This window comes from Puntigrus tetrazona, unplaced genomic scaffold, assembly GCF_018831695.1.
Source record: "Puntigrus tetrazona isolate hp1 unplaced genomic scaffold, ASM1883169v1 S000000009, whole genome shotgun sequence".
NCBI lineage: Eukaryota > Metazoa > Chordata > Actinopteri > Cypriniformes > Cyprinidae > Puntigrus > Puntigrus tetrazona.
In genome coordinates, this window is record NW_025047689.1 from 167,876 (window position 1) to 189,888 (window position 22,013).

General features: G+C 38.7%; 4 pseudogenes and 1 gene segment (V, D, J or C); 4 read left to right on the top strand and 1 right to left on the bottom strand.

The window, feature by feature from the left end:
• LOC122332334 overlaps positions 1 to 22,013 on the top strand; it is a 249,997-nt pseudogene that overhangs the window by 69,669 nt on the left and 158,315 nt on the right.
• The window catches only part of LOC122332338, a 190,245-nt pseudogene that overhangs the window by 54,729 nt on the left and 113,503 nt on the right, over positions 1 to 22,013 (top strand).
• On the top strand, positions 7,951 to 8,476 carry LOC122332343 (annotated as a pseudogene).
• The window catches only part of LOC122332339, a 70,757-nt pseudogene continuing 58,238 nt past the window's right edge, over positions 9,495 to 22,013 (bottom strand).
• LOC122332357 lies at positions 12,401 to 12,889 on the top strand. The segment is given in 2 exon segments: positions 12,401 to 12,470; positions 12,555 to 12,889. Coding segments are annotated over 2 exon segments (384 nt in total).

The following is a 22,013-nucleotide window of genomic DNA, read 5'->3' on the forward strand; positions in this document are numbered from 1 at the left end:
AATTTTACTATAGGGACATTTACAGACAAAATAGCTTACACGCCATATTAAAAGAAACAATAGTTTACCAAATAATAATAAAATGTATGCTAATTTTTAACAGATTGTCACCAGACAAGAATATCTGGATTTCTTTTTTAGTCCTTCCCAATTTTATGACCAATTTTGTTTTTTGTTGCTGCACTGTGAAATATGCTTTTCCTACATACATTTTTTCTGTTTTTTTCAAAATTATTGCTTCATTTTAGGAAAAAGTGAGTCAAAATTAAGTGAGAGATTTTGCTTGAAAGCTTTGTCAGTAAACTTACATTCTAGAAAATCCATCTAATTTAACAATTTTTTTATATATTTTAACTGAAAATTAGAAACAATCTAACTAAGACCAGGATTTTTTTGCAGTGTGGTTCATACAGTGTGTGTGTATATATATATATATATATATATATATATATATATATATATATATATATATATATATATATATATATATATATATATATATAATATATATATAATATTAAAATAACTAGTTTCCAGAATGAGTATTTTACAATTGAAACTAAAACTTCGAATCATACGAATTGATTCGTTCATAAGCCTGATTCATTCAGGAGTCATTTCTTAATGAGTGTCTAACTGAATCATTGACTCGTTCGTTTAAAAACGCACATTCATGCATAAACAAAACTCATTTAAAACTATTTTCTTTGAGGAAACAGAGCAAAATCATGAAAAAGCGTTGCAGTCAGACAATGTAAGTCATTTAATATCAGCGTCGTTTATTGAACTGTTGAATGAAATCTTGCAAATTAAACGCCCTTAATATTCATTCAAAGCTGTTTTTAAAATAGTTAAATAATTAAAGTGTTCAGATGAAACAATCTATTATAATTATTACATTTAAAATAGAAATGAATAATTGCATAAATATTCAACTCGTGCTGACGTGCACGCGCGATGCGGAACTGACGTAAGCGCCGGCGTGATTCGCGTCTTAGTTGCTATGGCGACGCGTGTTATGAGTTCTGGCTGAATATATAAACACTCGAACCCATCGCTATCTGTTGGTTGTGAGACGAGGAGACATTTGAGTATTTTCTGATCAGATCTTGTTGCTTTCTGAAGCTCATCGGAGGATTCCCGAGAAGAAGACTTTTATTTCAGACGGAGATCAGCGGATTTTCTTGGAGAAGAGTTTTAAACTGTTATTTGTTCTATAACTAAACTTATTTCTGCACTTCTGTCTTGTATTGTTATTGTATTTCATTTTATTCTATTAATTTTCTTTCTTTCTCCCTATTTTCTTATTTTGATCAGTTTGGAGGAGGTCGTCAATGGCTCACTCGGACGAAAGACGAGGTATGTTTTTTAATTGATTATTTTAGGATATTTATTATTGGTATGTGCATTGTTTGACAGCTTGTGCAACCTGTTATATTTAAGTTAAGTGATGTGTATCTTGTTCCACGTGACAGATAAACTGTGTGTTTTGATTAATGTTTTGATATGTTTTGATTATTGACTGTTAATAAAACAGTATGAAGTATTGTAAGTGTGTAATATTTCAGCCTCGGGCCGCTCCAGATCCAGGAGCGCTGGTATCTCTCAGACGGCTGCTCAGGAGGATGGGAGACGAGGCTCTGGTGATCGTGACCCAGAGCAGCCCCTGAGCCAAGAGCTACCAGGATACATCGCACCTCTGCCTTCTGACCTGGCTGTTTCTGTGTCCACAGATCAGCCTCACAGGAAGAGGAAGCGGCAGAGCGGCGGCCGGGAGGATGAAGGGCCGTCCACCTCCAACACAAGACCAGCCAAACGCTCCGCAGAAGGTCAGGATTATCAAAGATGTCATGACTCGGTTATTAATAGAAAATGTTCTGTTTATACATTTCTTGTGCGTTTCAGAAAGCGTATGCCAAGGGCCCATTGCTGGGCCGAGGTGGATCGGCTCGGTGCATGCTGGGATACGCAGGTCCGACAGACTGCCAGTAAGACATTTCCTTCCCTTGCTTCATTCAAACAGCTTTTAGAAATGGCCATATCAGTGAATGCGTGATTTCCTGTGGTTTATCTGTTCACAGGTTGCCATCAAGTACGTTTGCAAAAGCAGGGCGCCTGAGACGCTGAACGTGGTGAGTTGAAGGTGAATTTGTTGTGAATCTGCATTCAGCTCTGGATGTAATGGATCTTTGGTCTCTGCAGGAAGGTCAGGGTCTGCTGCCGCTGGAGGTGGCTTTGATGACCCTGGTCAATTCGGCTCCTGCCTGCCCAAACGTCCTGCAGCTGCTTGAGTGGTTCGACCATCGCAGACGCTACACCATGATCCTGGAGCGTCCCGTTCCTTGCCAAGATCTCCAGAGTTTCTGCGAGGAGAACGGATGTCTGGAGGAAACTTTGGCCAAAAAGGTCCTGCTGCAGCTGATCACGGCGCTGAAACACTGCGAGAGCCGCGGAGTCCTGCACCGGGACGTCAAACCTGAGAACCTTCTGATCTCCACTGAGTCCCACGACATCAAGCTGCTGGACTTCGGCTGTGGAGATCTGCTGCAAGACGGCCTACCAACAATTTGCAGGTTCCTTTGATCTCACTGCAGTCATGTGTTTGTGAACACCAAAGGGAAGATTTTGATCGGACGTTTGTGGTCTTGTTGTGTCTCTCAGGCACTCTTGAATACGCCCCTCCTGAGTGGTTTAGGCAGCACCGTTATCACGCAGGACCGGCTACGGTTTGGTCGGTCGGGGTGACGCTCTACAGCATCCTGTGCGGCTGTTTCCCCTTCAGAGGAGCACGCAGGGTCACCTCCAAAAGCAGGCTGACCTTCCCTAGAGAGCTGTCTACAGGCAAGAGACGGACATCACGTCCAGATCCAGGTGAAGCGTGTGCTTTTGTGTTGCTGAAGGCTGTGTTGTGTGTAACAGAGTGCCGTCACCTGATTCGCTGGTGTCTCCGTGCATCGGCATCAGACCGGCCCAGTTTAGAGGACATTGAGAGCCACCCCTGGTTAAACTGAATAGGTGTAAGACCAGTGACACACACTTTCTGAATCACAGCAGTCACGGCTGGATTGTGTCGTTGGGATCAGTCTAGATCAATGCTTTCGACTGTTTGTATAGGGAGAGCAGAAGTGACACAGGAAGTGCAGAGAACTGCTTCCTGGTCATCTTCAGTCCGTGAGGAGCTCTGTGTGGATCCTGGAGGAGCTGAACACACAGCACCAGCAGAAACCAGAGCTAGAAATCAGATAGAGAGTAGAGAAAAGGGAGAAATGGGACATTGTGTAAATAAGAGGAACAGACAGAGGCACTAGACACTAAATTGTACATATAATTCATATTTATTAATGTTTAGATGTAATAGATTTTTAGTTGGTTGGCAAAAGGAGTCTGTGCTGTCTAAATCCAGCTTGTGGTTTTATAAATTCATTGAATCATATAAAGAAATGTAATTTCAATTATACATTTAGTGTAAATATATTTGAATAAAGCGTGTACATTTGCAGATGATTGCAGTGTGTCTTTTAGTGGACAGAGGGTTAATGTGTGTATTTGTTTGTTATGTTACACTTTAAGTGATACATTCTGCTATTTCTAAGGATTAGGATAAAACATGAACACAGTGAATTATGATAATACTGTATATTATACCTTTTAGTGCAAATACACTCTTAAAAATAAAAGGTACAAAAGTTGTCACTGGGGCGGTAGATTTTTAAAAGGGACATATTTGTACCTGAAGGGTCCATTTTTTGAGCCTAATGGGTACAAAAGTGTATTTTTTAAAAAGGTACCCGCCCAGTGACAGCTTTTGTACCTTTATTTCTGAGTATGTATGAAATACAAATAGAAAAAAGGTTTGAAATGATCTGACATTATTTGCTCATTTAGCAATAAACTGCGTAACTCCTGAAGTTTTGAAGTTTCTTTTGAAACACTTCAATCAATAAATGTGACGATGCTGGCCTCACAAAGAAAGTCAGAAAGTAACCTTATCCCTGACTTGTTAAACTCTCATTAAACCCACTTGTTAAAACCCTTTACAGCAAGAATCCCATTTCAGAGCTCAAGAAATTACTAAATTCCTCTGAATTCTGATATTTTTGTGTTAATATCAGGCAATTGTTTTGGACTTCATCACAATTCTGGTTTTGATGAATGTGTCAGTGTTGTGAGGAAGTCACTGTGCAAAAGTTTATGGAGAAAATGATATGGCAATATATCTCTCGCTCTTTATGTACGGTCAGTTTAATTCTGTCAGCTTCCCTGAAAAAAGAAAGAGTAAAGGAATAAAAGAAAGACAGAAAGAGAGAAAGAGAGAATCTGCAGCTGTCAGAGGGGAAGTACAGATAAAAAACTTCAATAAAACTGACCTTGAGACAATATCACACTGAAATGTAATGATGACACACTCAGCTTGTCGTTAGGCTCCACTCACATTCATGTCAATTGTTGCTCCGTTACAGGACCAGTGTTATGAGGTTATGACCGGCAGCTTTCAGTCTGTCCTCTTTGCTGCTGTGTCCAAGAAAGACCCTGATTCCAGACCAGAATCACTGATGTCAGGTACTGAGATATATATAGTCATTTTCAAAGAAGCGTGTCTGAATTGGTTTGGTAAATGAGAACCTTAGAACAAGTGTAAAAAACCTCAACACATGTGAAGTTATTAAATAAATGAATCTACTTTTCTTTAGTATGGATGCATTAAACTGAACAAAAGTGACTATAAAGACATGCAAAGTGTTACAAAATCTTTCTTTGTTAAATAACTCCACCCTCCGAGGTTTTGATTTGAGCCCTCCTTGCTGTGTGTTTCTTCACCCTGTCACACTTGTGGAGAATGCGGACAAGAGTGTGAAGAAACACCGGCAAGTGATCTCATCTTCACCCCCTTGTTTTTTTTTCTATCTCCCCTTTAGTTTACCGCTTGGCATAGCGCTCCTCCCCCGCCATGGAAGAACTGCTACAACGGCTCACCGAGATCAGCGTCCATCAGCAACAAATCGTTGAGCATCTGGCAACTCGATAGGGCGAAACGGAGCAGGAGCTCGCTGCCCTACGGTCCGCCGCCGCCCAACGCATACCGCTGCCTGACCCCCGAGCCCAAGCCAAAAATGCTACCAAAAATGTCCGCACATGACGATCCCGAGGCATTCCTGCAAATGTTCGAGACAACTGCCAATGCAGAAGGTTGGCACCCTGAGGAGTGAGCACGGATACTGGCCCCTGTTAACCGGTGAGGCACAGCGTGCGAATTTCTCCCTTTTCGGCGAGGCGGCAGAGAGCTAACTAGAAGTACCCCAAGAGATTCTCTCCTGGCTCAGCCTTTCACCCATTTTCCACAGCTGGGAGTACAACCCACACCTCCCCGCCCGAGCGCAAGCGGGCAAACTCGCGCGCCTCACCCACTGGCTCCTCGATGTGACCCCAATGGTGGGTCAGGTGGCGGAGCAGGTCATTCCTGAGAGCCCTTCCCCGCTTACACAGACAAGCTGTCAGGATGAGGAACCCAGCTACCACCATGGAGCTCGTTGAGGCGGTGGAGGTGGCGGACGCGGCCCAACATCAGGAGTCTGAGGAGCGAGCGCCTCCTTTTCCCCAGGGGGTGGTCCAGGAGCGACGGGCGCCGGAGGGCACGCCACGACCAGTCAACAGGCCAGCGGTTCCCTCTGCTCACAATGAGCCGATTTCAATGGAAGATCCGGAACCCCCTGCACGCGCGTGGCTGGCTGGCTGCATCGTCCACCACGAGCCGCGCAAGGAAACCCCAGAAGCTAGGGTTAAGGTGAACTGGCAGCCGGCAGCCCATCGCACCGTCGTAGAGCATGTCAAGGAGATGAGGGAACGGATAGGCAGCGTCATGCCGTTAGTCCGGGACCACCTGTGCAAGGCTCAGCAGGCCCAACAGCGGCACTACAACTGGGCAGCCCAACCACGGGAATTCCAGCCTGGTGACAAGGTCATGGTCCTCGTTCCTACGGCTGCGTGCAAGTTCTTAGCAAACTGGCTGGGACCCTACACTGTGGTGGAAAGAATCAGCCTGGTCACATACAGACTGCACCTGCCCAACCGCCAAAGACCTGACCAGCTGTACCATGTCAACTTCTTTAAAATATAGAAAGGCGAACTAGGGCCAAGTCTCCGACCTTGTCGGTTGTTGACACCAACTGCGGACACTGGCAGTAGTGTCCCTAGCAGCGAGGAACATGTGCACCCGCTCGTCACAGGCTGATCGGTCCCAGCTGCCCCCAATCAGCAAAACGGCATAAGAAAGCCATGCGGCATGCTGACGGGGAGCATTTCGCCTCCATGAACACCGACACTAACCGCTCTTCTTTTACTCCCCACAGAAAGCAGCGTTTAGCCCGATCAGCCTAAACCACACGGCACTGTCTGACTGAAGACCGGGAAATAAGTGTTAGAGGACCCGCTGACCCTTGCGCCCCGGACCAGAGAGAGGAGCGCGTGCGGCCGCCGTACTCCACCCCTTACCTGGACCCTTCCCCCTGGAACACTACACGACTTGCTCTTTCCTTGCAGCATGATGAGGACACCAGTTCCCCTGTTTATTGTGGGCACTTTTCCCCAGGTTTCTCCTTTACCTCCCTTTTGCCTCCTTGCCTGCTTTGCCTCCGAAGCTCAGATCGCAAGTCACTTTATTTATAGAGAAAAAGGACAGGGCAAGATAAGTAAAAGCAACTGGCAAAACAAAGACTCCAGACATGTTCATCACATATCTTTTTGGGCGTCAGAATCTTCATTCCTTCAGATTCCCCTGTGCCCATACCAGTCTAAGATACTATATAGAGGCCATGTCATGTCATGACCTAGAACAAAAAGTGTTATACCAGATGGAAGCTGAAACCTGAAAGGTCAAAGTTGCAAAATGTCAATACACAGCTTCAACATCAATGCACAACTCCAACAGTTCTCAGAGTCAGTCTCAAGAAGTCGACCTTTCCCGTCTCCATGAGATCTGTCCAGATCTAAATGTACTCTGGTGAACGTACACAAGCTTTCTCAGTCATGTCTTTACTGTTTCTTTCACATTCGTGTCAACTGTTGCTCTTTCACAAGCGTTACGAGTTTATCAATCAATCAATAAATCAATCATTTTTTATTTATATAGTGCTTTTAACATCACAGGTTGCATCAAAGCACTGAACAGTATAAAGCAGAAGAATACAATGATAGGGATGTAACACTGTAAGGAAACCTGCATGAAATCATAAAAGAAAAGGTTCTAAAATCAAGTCCAGCATTTTAATAACACAAATTAATAAATGTGTGCTAATAAATGTATTGTCTATTAACAGAAACATCAGCTCCGGGGCAGATACGTATGCTGTAATGTTTTTATGCGAGTGACTCGGGTTCAAACCTGACCATTTTTTTTCCTCCCTTTTTTATATCTCATTAAAAAAAGAGGAATTAATCAAAATGTACTGGATAGGGTTAGGGTAGGGATGGCTTTATTGTCCCATTCACAGTGTAAAATATAAAAGAATTACTTGAAAAATTACTTTGTTGATCTATAATTGATTCTATAAGTTGATCTTTATAGTAATGACAAAAAGGCCACATAAAATGATTTTCCATATAAAAATGTCATTGTTTCAGTGTAAGAATTAACGTTGAATCTTTGAATCAATATTGTCTGTTTATTCAAACATTGAAAAACCATAAATATTTTAATGTTGTTGCTGTTGTTGATGATAATGTTGGAAAAATCTAAATATTAAAGCATTCTAAATTCTCAAAAATAACTTTTTTTTCTTCTTTTTTTGTACATATATTGCAATTAATATAACAAACTATAATCATTTAAACTGATTTATCAGTTACTTAATTAGCAGAGATAGCAGCTCAAGCTAAACCCCGCCCACTTCTTTACATCATCAGACATGCTTCAGTGCTCTGAGAGTGTTTATAGTGCTGTGAGTTTAACACTTCATGACTGAGAGCAGAACACAACACAATCTTCATCATCACACAAGACTCAACTACTACAATGAACAACATCCTCATCCTCATCTGGACTCTCACGCTTTTTACTCAAGGTTTGTGTGATAAAACATGATTATTATTATTCATTCTTTGAAATGTGAAATGTACATCAAATATTTAAATGTTATTTTTGTTTTCTCTTTCAGAGTGTAGAGGACAGATCACTGTAACTCAGAGTCCATCATTAATAACAACAGGTCAAGGACAAGACGTCACAATAAACTGTAAAACCAGCAGCAGAGTGTATGGTGGTAGCTACTTACACTGGTACTTACAGAAACCTGGAGAAGCTCCTAAACTCCTCATTTATTACACAAACAGCCTCCAGTCAGGAACTCCATCTAGATTCAGTGGAAGTGGATCTGACAGTGATTTCTCTCTGACCATCAGAGGAGTCCAGACTGAAGATACAGGAGATTATTACTGTATGAGTGTACACTATATCAGTGGTAGCTGGGTGTTCACACAGTGATAAAGAGTCGTACAAAAAGCTGTGAGTCAGAGTCACAGTGACTGCACTGATACAGCTGAGAGATACTGCAGCTGATGATGAGAGGATCACAAACAACACAAGGATTATTACAAAAAATTACATCTCTGACCCTTTAATAAAAAAAAAAGCTTTATATCACATTGCATGATGGGAGCCAACATAAATCTCATTTATGTTTCTCAGCATGCATTATAACATTAATATATTATGCTGCTAAATTGTCAGTTTCTGCTTTTTAAATAATAATAATAATAATAAGAAGAAGAAGAAGATCAATGTTTAATCATTGTCTGATGAGATCTTGAGAGATTTCAGCTGATTTCATCTAAAGCTCTGTCTGTAGGTCAGTTTTATTTGTTGTGTTTCTTTTGGTCTCTTCTCTTTATTTCTGTTCTTGTTGTTTCTCTTTCCTCGATTCTGCTTATTAACACTCAATTAAACACTTAATTATCAAATTAACTCCAACAATGATTCAGTGTTACTTTTAACACCATTCCAGTGATTTTCTTATAAACACTGAAAAGTAATTATTAATTTAACACTCTGAGATTTATTGAAATACGAGACTTATTTATTGAAGATTTATTGAAGTCCACACATGAGCGGTTTACCAAATAATCCAGGCTTATTTCAGTTAATCCCACTTATTATCGGTGGATTTTTTCTAAAAATGATTCAGACTCAAGCCAATAATAATGTTCCTGTTTCTGTCTGAATTAGTAATAGTTTATCTGCTGTTCTGCTTGACTAGAGAAGCGAAACCCATCTGTTTCCGTCCAGATTATGGACCAATCAAACGGTCTGAAAATCTCATTTTCATGGTCAGGGTGGAGTGATTGTGACGGTCTCAGAATAGAGCAGCTCTGTCTCCAGAGACCATGTTCAAACCCCAAGAGCTTTATTTGACTCCATTTACTGCTACTGATGGAGCTTGTGAAAAACACTACATGCGTCTTGATCTGTTAGTTGTGGAATGATGTGGTCGGACACAAACGGAGCTTGTTGAGAAGCTTTATTGAATGTTGCAGCAAACACAGCAGATTGAAAGATCAGCCAGTGCTTTGACACTAGAGCTCTCTTTCAGTCTTGAGTTACAGTAAATGACTACAGCTGCAGCACTAGACTCACGTGAATCCTGCCTGACACAGGACACTCAGATACGGCTCATCTTCAGGAGAGAAACATCAGCACTGCGAGCGACTAACAGCGACTCTTGTGGAACGAGGCCTCATGAGGAGCTCCATCATGTGTTACTCTGCAGACGTACTGCTCTCCCTTTTCCCAGCGTGCTTTGCTGAGGTCAGGACGCTACTGCGGCTGTAGAGGCCGTCCTGCTCGCTCTCTGCGCTGGTCACGACCCCTCGGTGACCTCTGAGTCGTCCAGCGTCCAGCTCACCTGCGCCCCTGTGGAGAGTAAGAGCTGAGCAGGCAGAGCAGTGCGGCTGAGTCTCCAGAGATCTGCAGAGAGAAGAGGGCGGCAGCAGAGACACCGAGGGCTTCTCTGTGGGACCAGCTGCAGGAGACAAACACAACACATTCACAAACACACTCTTCTGCAGCGTTCACAGCATTTCTACAGGACTTTCAGCAGCAGACGTGAGGAGCGCAGTCACGATCACCATCTCATCACAGTTCATGTGATAAACACAATCTACACGATCACTGCCTACATTTATATCAAACTTCAGAAAGAAAACTAAACTAAAGCAGGGCACTGACCGCTTCGATTCCAGTAGTTTAGTGTTTTAGGATAAATATTCTGCTCATGTTTTTAAATTTATTTTACACCTAATAAAATATAACTATTTTAAGCTAAAATGTCGTGACCACAGTTCAGATGAAGGTAAGTTATGTTGCTGATTATAATAGAAAACATTAGAAATGAGCTGATATACACACAATATACAAGTTACAGAATCACTATACATTTTAATTCAATTAGACGTCATAAATGAAACTAAACACACAAGACACCGACTGATTAGTGGTTTTTTTTCTGTTGAATATTTTTTAATTCTTTATAAATGAAATTTAAACAGAGATTTTGTGACTAAAATTATATCACTTTTGTTCGTAATTAGAAAACAACTGAATCAACTGAATTTATAAATTCGTTTTTTTTTTCTTTCTTTCTTTTTTGGTTTTTACAAATCGTCCCTGTATTTAAAAGCACTGAATTATAAGAACCAGCGCTAAATAGTCCTCTCATGTTTTATTTTTTTTAAATACAGCTAAAAATGTGACTAATTTAAGATGAAATGTTGTGACACAGTTCAGATGAAGTTAATATTATTTTGCTGAATATATTAGAAAACATTAGAAATGAGCTGATATACACACAATATACAAGTTACAGACTCACTTTATATTTCAATTCTTCAATTCAATCTCATGAATGAAATTAAACACAGAAGACACCGACTGCTTAAATTTCATAAGGTTTTACATCCCAAAGAAAAATCTCTTAACTTTTCAGTTCTTTATAACTAAAATTTAAACAAAGATTTTGTAACTACAAATAATATGTTTTTATAATTAGAAAATACAGAATCAACAGAATATTTTTTGACAAATGTTTTTAAATGTTTTTAAAAAGACTGAATTATAAAAACAACGATAGCAAACGAGATTCAGAATCACTGACTGAACTACAGAAAGTAGCTGCTATATATATTCTGATATCAAATCTGTTTATTTTTGTATATCTACAAAAGAAGTTTAGTTACGTATGAACTCAGAGTTAAATATAATGAAGAAAATAAACCAGTAATAAATATTTTATTCATAAATTGTATGTCTGGAGAATTAAAAAGACTTACCGAGCACCAGTTTAGTTCCTCCACCGAAAGTCCACCACAGTGATACGATCTAATGAAAGACTCGTACAAAAACCTCTCTTCACTCGAGTGAACACAAACTCCAGCAGAGACACAAACACTTCAACACACTGACAGAGAAACACACATCATTAGTGAATATTAATTCACATAAACGGGATTACAGTCAAATTTGTACATAAAAATATTTGAAAATGATTATAAATCATTAGTACCTTCATGAAGAGTTATCTCTAAAACGTGCACTAAATGACCTGAACTGACTCTATTTACACATTTAACTAATCATTTATTCATTATTTATTCATGTTTTTGCAGTAACTTATGTGTCAATATCTTATGTTGAGATCACATGACCAGCTGATTATCACTCATCTTTATCTCAATAAATCTATTATCAGACACCAGTGAAGAGTGTGTGTGTGTGTGTCTGTGTGTGTGAGAGTGTGTGTGTGTGTGTGTGTGTGTGTGAGAGAGAGAGTGTGTGTGTGTGAGAGAGAGTGTGTGTGTGTGAGTGTGTGTGTGTGTGTGAGAGTGTGTGTGTGTGTGTGTGTGTGTGTGTGAGTGTGTGTGAGTGAGTGTGTGTGTGTGTGTCTCTGTCACAAGAACCAATGAAATATCCACAAAAAAGTGTTCCTTTAAAGATTAAACGTTTAAAACATTATGTTGTCACACAATGATTCAAAAACTGATTCTCAACAATCATATATTGGTAGAATGTAGAAGATCAGTGTTTGTTATTAGATCTGTGTCCTAACAACATCACAGTCTTTTGACTCCAGCTTTCAGCCAGAGAAAGATCGTCAGGTGGTGTCCAAACTTCCTCAAACGTTTCGACCCTGAACCACGACGTCTTCAGTTGATGGGTGAGCAGTTAAAGTGCCATCTTCTCCTGACTTCAGCTCAACTCCTCCTGTTTACTCCAAAGACAACAAGAGACTCTTTCTGCTGCCTCCCCGACCAGAGAAGATCATTTACATAGAGACACTTTACATGAGAGAGTTTATAGTGCTGTGAGTTTAACACTTCATGACTGAGAGCAGAACACAACACAATCTTCATCATCACACAAGACTCAACTACTACAATGAACAACATCCTCATCCTCATCTGGACTCTGACTTTCTGTATTCAGGGTAAATATTTGACTAAATACTGCACTAAATATCATTACACACATCTTATGAAACAGTGCAATAACCACTGAATGTCTTTTTCAGAGATCTGGGGACAAGTGACAGTGACTCAGAATCCAGAAATAAAATCCATCAAACAAGGAGAAACTGTTACAATCAGCTGTAAAACCAGTCAGCCGATTTCTGACTGTAGTAACTGTGTGTCTTGGTATCAGCAGAAACCTGGAGAAGCTCCTAAACTCCTCATTTATGGCATAAGAAGCCTTTATTCAGGAACTCCATCTAGATTCAGTGGAAGTGGATCAAGCTATGGAAGTGATTTCTCTCTGACCATCAGTGGAGTCCAGACTGAAGATACAGGAGATTATTACTGTCAGAGTGAACACTATATCAGTGGTAGTTATGTGTTCACACAGTGATAAAGAGTCGTACAAAAAGCTGTGAGTCAGAGTCACAGTGACTGCACTGATACAGCTGAGAGATACTGCAGCTGATGACGAGAGGATGCTGAAGATAATTCTTCAACTTGGTGTGGCAAAGTTAAATAAACTGTGTTTTCGAAATTAGATTAATTTAATACAATTTTCTATTGAATTTTTACATTACTAATACAATTGTTATGTATTATTACAGAAGTGTTCTGTAATTGATTTGTGGGTCTTTGATTTGTTAGTTTTTTTACAGCTCTATCCAGGGCTGTATTTATTTATTTATTATATATTAATGATACATTCTATTTAAAAGACTACATGGTATAAAAATGTATAATAATTACTATTTTGCCTCATTTTAAGAAGTAGGTTTATGGTTGCGGTTATTTAAACAGTCTTAGAGAATATGTCGTTTATTTTTGAGGCGTCATCTGAACTACCCCTAAACTCTGATAGTATATGAACAAAAGTGAACATGACGTAAAAACACAAAATCACAAACATGCCGTTCTAGCTGGGTTTTTGATCTGTCATCTTTCAGCTCTTTCATGGGATTAGAACTAAAGGACTCTTCATCCTAAACTCATTTTAGTGTCGTCTGAGCCACCGAGCACCAGCTTGTTACATTCAGTGTTGTGTACCGTCATGTACACCTACCCTAACTCTGACCTACCCTTACTGTATCGAAGTGTTTGTAGCATAATCTGATTATGAATCTGAAATATGAAAAACTAAATGAAATATTTCCTGAGACCAAAACGTTCAAAATTTTACTGCAGTCCTGTTTCTGCAGGTGTTGTCTGACCCCAACTGAGTCTGGTTTCTCCCAAGGTTTTTTTTTTCTCTATTCTGTATGGATGGGGTTTTGTTTCCTTGCCGCTGTCGCCTCTGGCTTGCTTGGTTGGGGACACTTAACTTCTAGTGACTATCATTGAATTGACTACAGAGACCGTCTCTGCATTTAGTAAGAAATTGGTCACTCTCGTCATTATACATCCCTGTCATTATACTGTACAGTGCTTTGATGCAACCTGTGTTGTTAAAAGCGCTATATAAATAAAAATGATTGATTGAAATGATTGATTCATGTTTATGTATATATATCCAGGGGCATAATCTCTACAAAAAAAAAAATCTCTAAAAATGTTATTAGACTGCACTGGAAATATGAATGTTCATTTTGGTTATTTTATTTTTCACCAAAAAAGGGAGTCCTTTATTTTTTTGGCAGTGTGTTTGAGTCATTATCTTGCTGCATGTTGAAGGATCTCCCAATAAGTTTGGTTGTGTCTTTCTTTAAACTAGCAGAAAAACCGTTTCTGTAAAGTTCATTTTGCTGCTGCAATCATGTGTTACATCATCAATAAAGATTAATGAGCCTGTACCAGAAGAAGGTCTAGCTATTACCTTCACTGTGTTTTTACAGATGAGTATGTATGTTTGGGATCACGAGCAGATCCCGTTTTCTCCAAACTCTAGCCTTTCCATCACTTTGGTAAAGATTAATCTTTGTCTCATCAGTCCATAAAACCTTGTCCCAGACGTTTTGAGGCTAATCTCTGTACTTTATGGCAATTTCCAGCCTGTCCTTCCTATTCATCAAGCTGATGAAGAACAGTAGATTGTGAAACCTTCACTCCTGTCTTCTGGAGGTTGCTGCTGATCTCCCTTACAGTTGTTTTGGGGTCTTTCCTGACAGCTCTCAATGTTTCTGTCATCAACTGCAGTTGTTTTCCTTGGTCTACCTGTTCGATGTCTGTTATTTAGTACACCAGTGGCTTCTTTCTTCTTTAGGACATTGGTTGAAAATGCTACGGCAAATGTGTGTGCAACGGCTTTGATTGATTTTTCTTCTCTCAGCTTCACAATTGCTTGTTTTTCACCCAGACACAGCTCTCTGGTTTTAATGTTGGTTACACACAGGACAAATCCAAATCTGAAATTGAGCGTAGACATTGAGTGCTAATTATAATTTAAAATTATTATTATTGTCCCAATACATTTGGAGTCACAAGAGAAAACGTTTCAGCCTTCATTCTTGGTTGGTTATGTTTCACTGCCATACAGTAGAGTGCTGACAAGGCTGGCACAATACACTGCAGTTGAAAGCTTACTGTTCAAGTGGTTAAAAAAAGGGATCTTTATGTGGCAGGAGGAGTCAAGATTCTTTATTGTATTGCATTATTGTTGAGTCAGCGCCCCCCGTGCTATAAAAACGGGAACATATGCGCTGTTTGAGGTGTGTCGCCTGACGAACCGCAGCGCCGTTAACGCGCTTCAGTCATTTTCCCGGAACTAAACTGGAGCACGCGAGCTGAGACGTGATTTAAGTACTGGTCTTGAACCAGTGCTCCTTGCTGCTGGGCCACCTGCGGGTGTTCGTAGAAGCACTTAAATGCTGGAGAAGCTGTGGTAACCAGACACGGTTACCGAATAGTTTTGTTGCCTGCATTGACTTTGAAGACTACTCGTATCAGTGGTTGAAACCCAAATTCCTTCGGTCTGTTAAGTGACGGTCCATAAACTGCACTGCAGTCGCCTTTTTGCTTCATCAACGGTTGCAGTGCTGTCCTGTTTCCAGATTTTTTGGCTTAATACTCTTTTTTTTTTTTTTTGGTTTCCGTGTATCTTCATCTTTTGAAGTTGAATTGATTTTCCTTATTTGATTTCAGTTTTGATCTGTTTATTTGAACTGACTTCCTTTAGTCCTCAGCGGAGCTGATTATATGACCTATATGGTCAAGTTGTGTTTTGTTTGTTTGTTTTGATTTGTTTTTGTACTCCATTCTCTTGATTGGTTGTGTTGGTAATTCTACTTAATTCTAACTTAAGTTACTGACCTGCATTCTCTTTGTCGTGACAGGGCCTGAGCACTGGGGCAGAGAATTTAGGTGGTGGTATCTTCCTCACACTGTGCAGTGATCACCTCCCTGTGTGTGTGTGTGTGTGTGTGTGTGTGTGTGTGTGTGTGTGTGTGTGTGTGTGTGTGTACACAGTGAAGTGCAGTGAGTTACCAGCAAGTGGTGTGGTCTGTCCTCCTTATTTTGGTAAGCTCCAGCCCGGGGGCCCTTGATTTACACCTTGACTTTTAGAAAGTGTCTTGTGTAGGCCCAAACAACCTTCAAGACCATTTTATGTCCTGTTTTACTCAAGATTTGTCAATAAAAAGTGTTTTATAACTTAATTCTCTGACTCTTAATTGGTGGTACGAATCTGTATTTGCCTGTTTTAATTCTTTGAGTGAAATACCCATCGTGGCGTAGTCAGGATGAGATTTGAGTGTTAGTCCCCTTTCATACTGGGGTAGTTTGGTCTTTCCTGCCACCTGCCCCATCACCACCGCCACATTTACATGTGTCCTTTTTAAAAGCAATATGAAGAACATGCTTTCACTTCTGTATGATGCTGAATTCATGTGCCGGTATAAACCACTGTAATAAGAATCAATAAGATATCCACGAAAAAGTACTGTGTTTTTTTAAGGATTAAACATTTATCACACATTAAGTAAAAAAAAAAAAAAACATTACTGAACAACTGTATTTGTCAGCAGAACAAGCTGTTGTAAATCCTCAGGATCCTCAGGAGTCGCTCAGGATCTCGTGGTCACAGATTCATATTTCATAATCAGATTCATATTCTACTGCAGGACTGATGGAAAATCACCCAGCTCTGCTATAGACTTCTGAACAGTTTGAATGAGCTCACAGTCTACTTTATTAACAGATTTCCACAGATCTCTGAATCCTGTTTCCTTTTCTAACTTCATTGACATTTTATGTCAATCACTACTGATTGTAAAAAATGCTCTTGTGGCTTTAGTGGCAGAAGAAAATAACATTTTAATCAACATCTTAAAAAAATGATCCATTGTCCACTGCATTGCAGTCAAAAGCTGAATTTAAAAATATCACACAAAGAATCAAAAATGCATTTCTGGATTGCAGTAACCTGTTATTAAGGTGTCTTTTCATTGGTCTGAAGTAGAAAAAAGCTAAATACAGCTGTGAATGGGTTAAGTTTGTCCACGTTCAACTATTCCCAGAAGTAGACTGGATCGCGCTCACGGTGTGGTTTGTGAGAAGGAGCACTCAATGAGAAAAATAAACTGAAACAGTTTTAATTCTCTACAAACGAGCAAAATAGCAATATAGTTGCAAGCAGGCAGAACAAAAAGACCACACGCATTAATGACGATTAAACAGAAGCAAACTGGAACTTAAATACACACAGGAACTGACTAAATTAACAAGACACAGCTGAAGACAATTAGACAATTAATAGAAAGTAGGTCACTCTGAACACATGGGAGAAGACAAAACAACAACAAAAGAGTCCACATGTGTGACAACCTAATAGGTACAAAAGTGTATTTTTTAAAAAGGTACCGCCCAGTGACAGCTTTTGTACCTTTATGTCTGAGTGTGTTTGAAATACAAATAGATAAAAACAGCAGGTTTGAAATGATATGACATTATTTGCATAACATAGCAGACCAAAGAGTGAATGTAGGATATGCCCAACATAACTATGAGACTGCAATTACATTGACCTCATTGTTTCAATTTTAGATTAGAGTTAAAAGTAAAATAATATAAATGTGATTTTTAAATACGTTTTTGTTTACAGATACTTGATACAGATACTAAAGTTCAATCAGAATAAACTCAAGTGTGAAAACAACACTGAAGACTTGTGTTTTGTGAAAAAAAAAAAAATCACTCTTTATTCCAAAATATTTTTACATTGTTTATTTGAGTTGTTGGTTTTATTACTGGAAAATGATACTGATATGGACCGGGATCATGGCTGTAGACTGGAGCTGGACCTGTCCTGAATCAATGAGGCTCGCAGACTGATGATACATGGAGCCCACGACTGATCTAAATGATCCAGATAAAGATCTGTTACCTCTTCTCAATTGCCCTGTGTATCATCAGCCTTGGGCTACAGCTCTGACATTGTTCTTGTGGTCGTTAAAATAACCAGAAGCAGTGTTATTTGACATTAAGTTAGATCATGCTCTATTTACTTCATTAAGTTAAGGTTACATCAGACTTGTCTTACACTGGTAACGTTCATTTTAGACTCCACACTGACTCAACCAATCATTTCTTATATAAACTTGCCTTATACACAGAGGCATTGTCATGTTAGAGTCCTGTCCAAAAATTTGTATCCACAATTCCCTAGAACATCATTGTATTATTTAACATTACGATTTGCACTCATGGATATTATAATAATAAATACATACTTAATAATAAACTTAATAAAAAAATTAATAATAAATTTAAGTAGTTCAACCTGTTTATTGGAAGGGGGAGACCCAATACTTTTTTCAATATAGTGTATAAAGATACATTTACGTTTGTGTTTACATGCATTTACTTCAGTGTTTTATCTGTCTTTATCTCTTTAGACTGCTTTTAGACACATTAAATATTATTTTTTCGGCATGTTACTGTTTACTGCAATAAGTACTGCAGGACTTTACCTGCACTCTACAGAACTTACCTGCTTTCTAAAACACTTACTTGTGCTCAACAAACATTACCAGTACTCTACAACACCTTTATTCAACAAACCTTACCTGTACTCTGCAGGACTTACCTTCATTTAACAAAGCTTACCTATATTCTACAGGACTTACCTGTACTGTACAACACTTACCTTCATTCACCAAACCTTACATGTATTCTGCAGGACTTACCTTTAGTCAACTAACCTTACTTATTTTTTACAGGACTTACCTTTAGTCAACAGACCTAATCGGTATTTTACAATGCTTACCTTTAATCAACAGACCTTACTTGTACTCTAAAACACTTACCTTCATTTAACAAACCCTACCTGTATTCTGCAGGACTTCCCTTTTGTCAACAGACCTAATCTGTAGTATAAAACACTTACCTTTAGTCAAGAAACCTTACCTGTATTCTATAGGACTTACTTTTATTCTGCCGGACTTACCTTTAATCAACAAAATGTACCTGTACTCTAAATCACTGACCATTATTCAACAAACCTTCAACAAAGGTAAGTACTCTACAGGACTTACCTTCATTCAACAAACCTTACCTACCTGTATATTCTACAGGACTTACCTGTACTGTACAACACTTACCTTTACTCAACAGACCTTACTTGTACTCTACAGGACTTACCTTTAGTCAACAAACTGTACCTGGACTCAATAACACTTACATTTATTCAACAAACCTTACCTGTATTCTACAGGACTTACCTTTAATTAAGAATCCTTACCTGTATTCTACAGAACTTACCTTTAGTCAAAAAACCTTACCTGTATTCTACAGGACTTACCTTTATTATGCAGGACTGTAAAAAACTGTACCTGTACTCTAAAACACTTACCTTTATTCAACAAACCTTAACTGTATTCTACAGGACTTACTTTTTATCAAAAAACCTTACTTATACTTTACAGGACTAACCTTTAGTCAACAAACTGTACCTGTACTCTAAAACATTTACCTTTAGTCAACATACCTTACCTGTATTCTACAGGACTTACCTGTTTTCTAAATCACTTATCTTCATTCAACAAACCTTACCTGTATTCTACAGGACTTACCTTTAGTCAACAAACCTTACCTGTATTCTACAGGACTTACTTTTAATCAAAAAACCTTACCTATACTTTACAGGACTAACCTTTAGTCAACAAACCTAATCTATATTCCACAGGACTTACCTTTAGTCAACAAACCTTACCTGTATTCTACAGGACTTACCTTTAATCAACAAACCTTACTTATACTTTACAGGACTAACCTTTAGTCAACAAACTGTACCTGTACTCTGAAACACTTACCTTTAGTCAACATACCTTACCTGTATTCTACAGGACTTACCTGTTTTCTAAATCACTTACCTTCATTCAACAAACCTTACCTGTATTCTGCAGGACTTACCTTTAGTCAACAGACCTAATCTGTACTCTAAAACACTTGCGTTTAGTCAAGAAACCTACCTGTATTCTACAGGACTTACCTTTACTCAACAAACTGTACCTGTACTATAAAACACTTACCTTTAGTCAACATTCCTTACCTGTATTCTACAGGACTTACCTTCATTCAACAAACCTTACCTTTATTCTACAGGACTTACCTTTAGTCAACAAACCTTACCTGTATTCTACAGAACTTACTTTTAATCAAAAAACCTTACTTATACTTTACAGGACTAACCTTTAGTCAACAAACCTAATCTATATTCTACAGGACTTACCTTTAATCAACAAACCTTACTTATACTTTACAGGACTAACTTTTAGTCAACAAACTGTACCTGTACTCTAAAACACTTAACTTTAGTCAAAATACCTTACCTGTATTCTACAGGACTTACCTGTTTTCTAAATCACTTACCTTCATTCAACAAACCTTACCTGTATTCTGCAGGACTTGCCTTTAGTCAATAACTGTACTTGTACTCTAAAACACTTAAATGTATTTAACAAACCTTACCTGTGCTCTACAGGACTTAACTGTATTCTACAACACTTATCTTTAGTCAACAAACCTTACCTCTATGTGTAACGCCCTGGAAAAAGCTGGAAAAAGCATGGGAAAATAACCACGAGTGTTACGACAATGTTTCTTGATGAAAACTTTTACTCATATCGTACACAATCACATTACATTTCACAAATCAATCATGAAAGCAAATCCGTCACCGTATGGATATACTGTGTTTGCATAAAACAGACAAACCCATTTTTATATGCAAACTGTTCCATACATTTGTAATTGTTTGTAATTGTAGTAAAATAAAGTAACTTAAAGTAATAACTGTATAATCTCTTATACAACTCATAACGATTATCAAATGTATAACTGAATGTAACACAAAATATGTGCATCTCACTAGATTTGTGAGAAGGGAAATCACCTTGCATCCATGTGCTGCACACCTCGGCCATGCGCCTCCACACTCGGCAAGCAGCACTATTGCAGCGAATATCACACTCTTTCAACTACTAATATACCGGTTCATACTCTTGGCATTATAAAAACACACCGTGATGAGTTTACACATATATCACAGTAATACCTGTAAAAAGCAGGGGAAAATAACACAACACTTCCTCAGCAGGCTCTGAGTCGCATGAGGAAGTTCTCGCGATACTCCCCGCAAAGGTATATTACCACACCCAATCAATTGCTGCCAGAAAAATGGATGCTTTCACTTGGCAATCGCTGCCAAATCAAACCGGCACCTACACCATTATTTTCCCCGACGCTCATACTCTCACACTCCCGAAAGAGCCGCCTGTGTTACATAAACTACTGAATGGAATGAAATATATATCGAACCAAACCAAATATATTTCCATTTGAACAGAACCGTTACCATGGCAAACTTGGTCCATTTTAGACACATACCATTTAAAGTGAACAAGCTATTTTATACTATTTTATACTTTTAAATACTATTTTATACTACCTGTTACATATGCTAAAGAACTTATCTGTACTCTATAAGACTTACCTGTACTGTACAACACTAACCTTTATTCTACATTACCTTACCTGTATTCTACAGGACTTACCTGTATTATACAACACTTACCTCTAGTCAAGAAACCTTACCTGTACTCTACAACATATACATATAGTAATAACATAATTCTAGAACAGGTTTTTGAAGTTTGCTTTTATACTGCAATACCTTTTTCGAATAATTTTTCTTAAATAATGACCCCAAAACACTTTTGCGCGTTTACTGTTTGATGTTAATGGAAAGAAGCTAAGACCTAATTTGTGTTTCCATCTTACTGCAGATGTCTTTTTATCACAACCTATATTACATTTGAATTTATTCAGCCATGTAAGAAGCACCACAAAGTTTTGAATAAGGGAAAAATGAAATAAAAATGTGTATTAAAATCGCAAATAGCAGTAATTAATGTATGTTGCGTCTTCGGGTTTCATAAAGGGATATTCACGACACTAATAAATGTGATTTGGCTCTAATTCAGTTCACGCGGAAACACAGTTAAGGATTACGATGACTCATATGCAAATTAAGTCAATAAAGCAATATAAAAACATAAGTTTATCGTGGACTCACCAGCAGATCA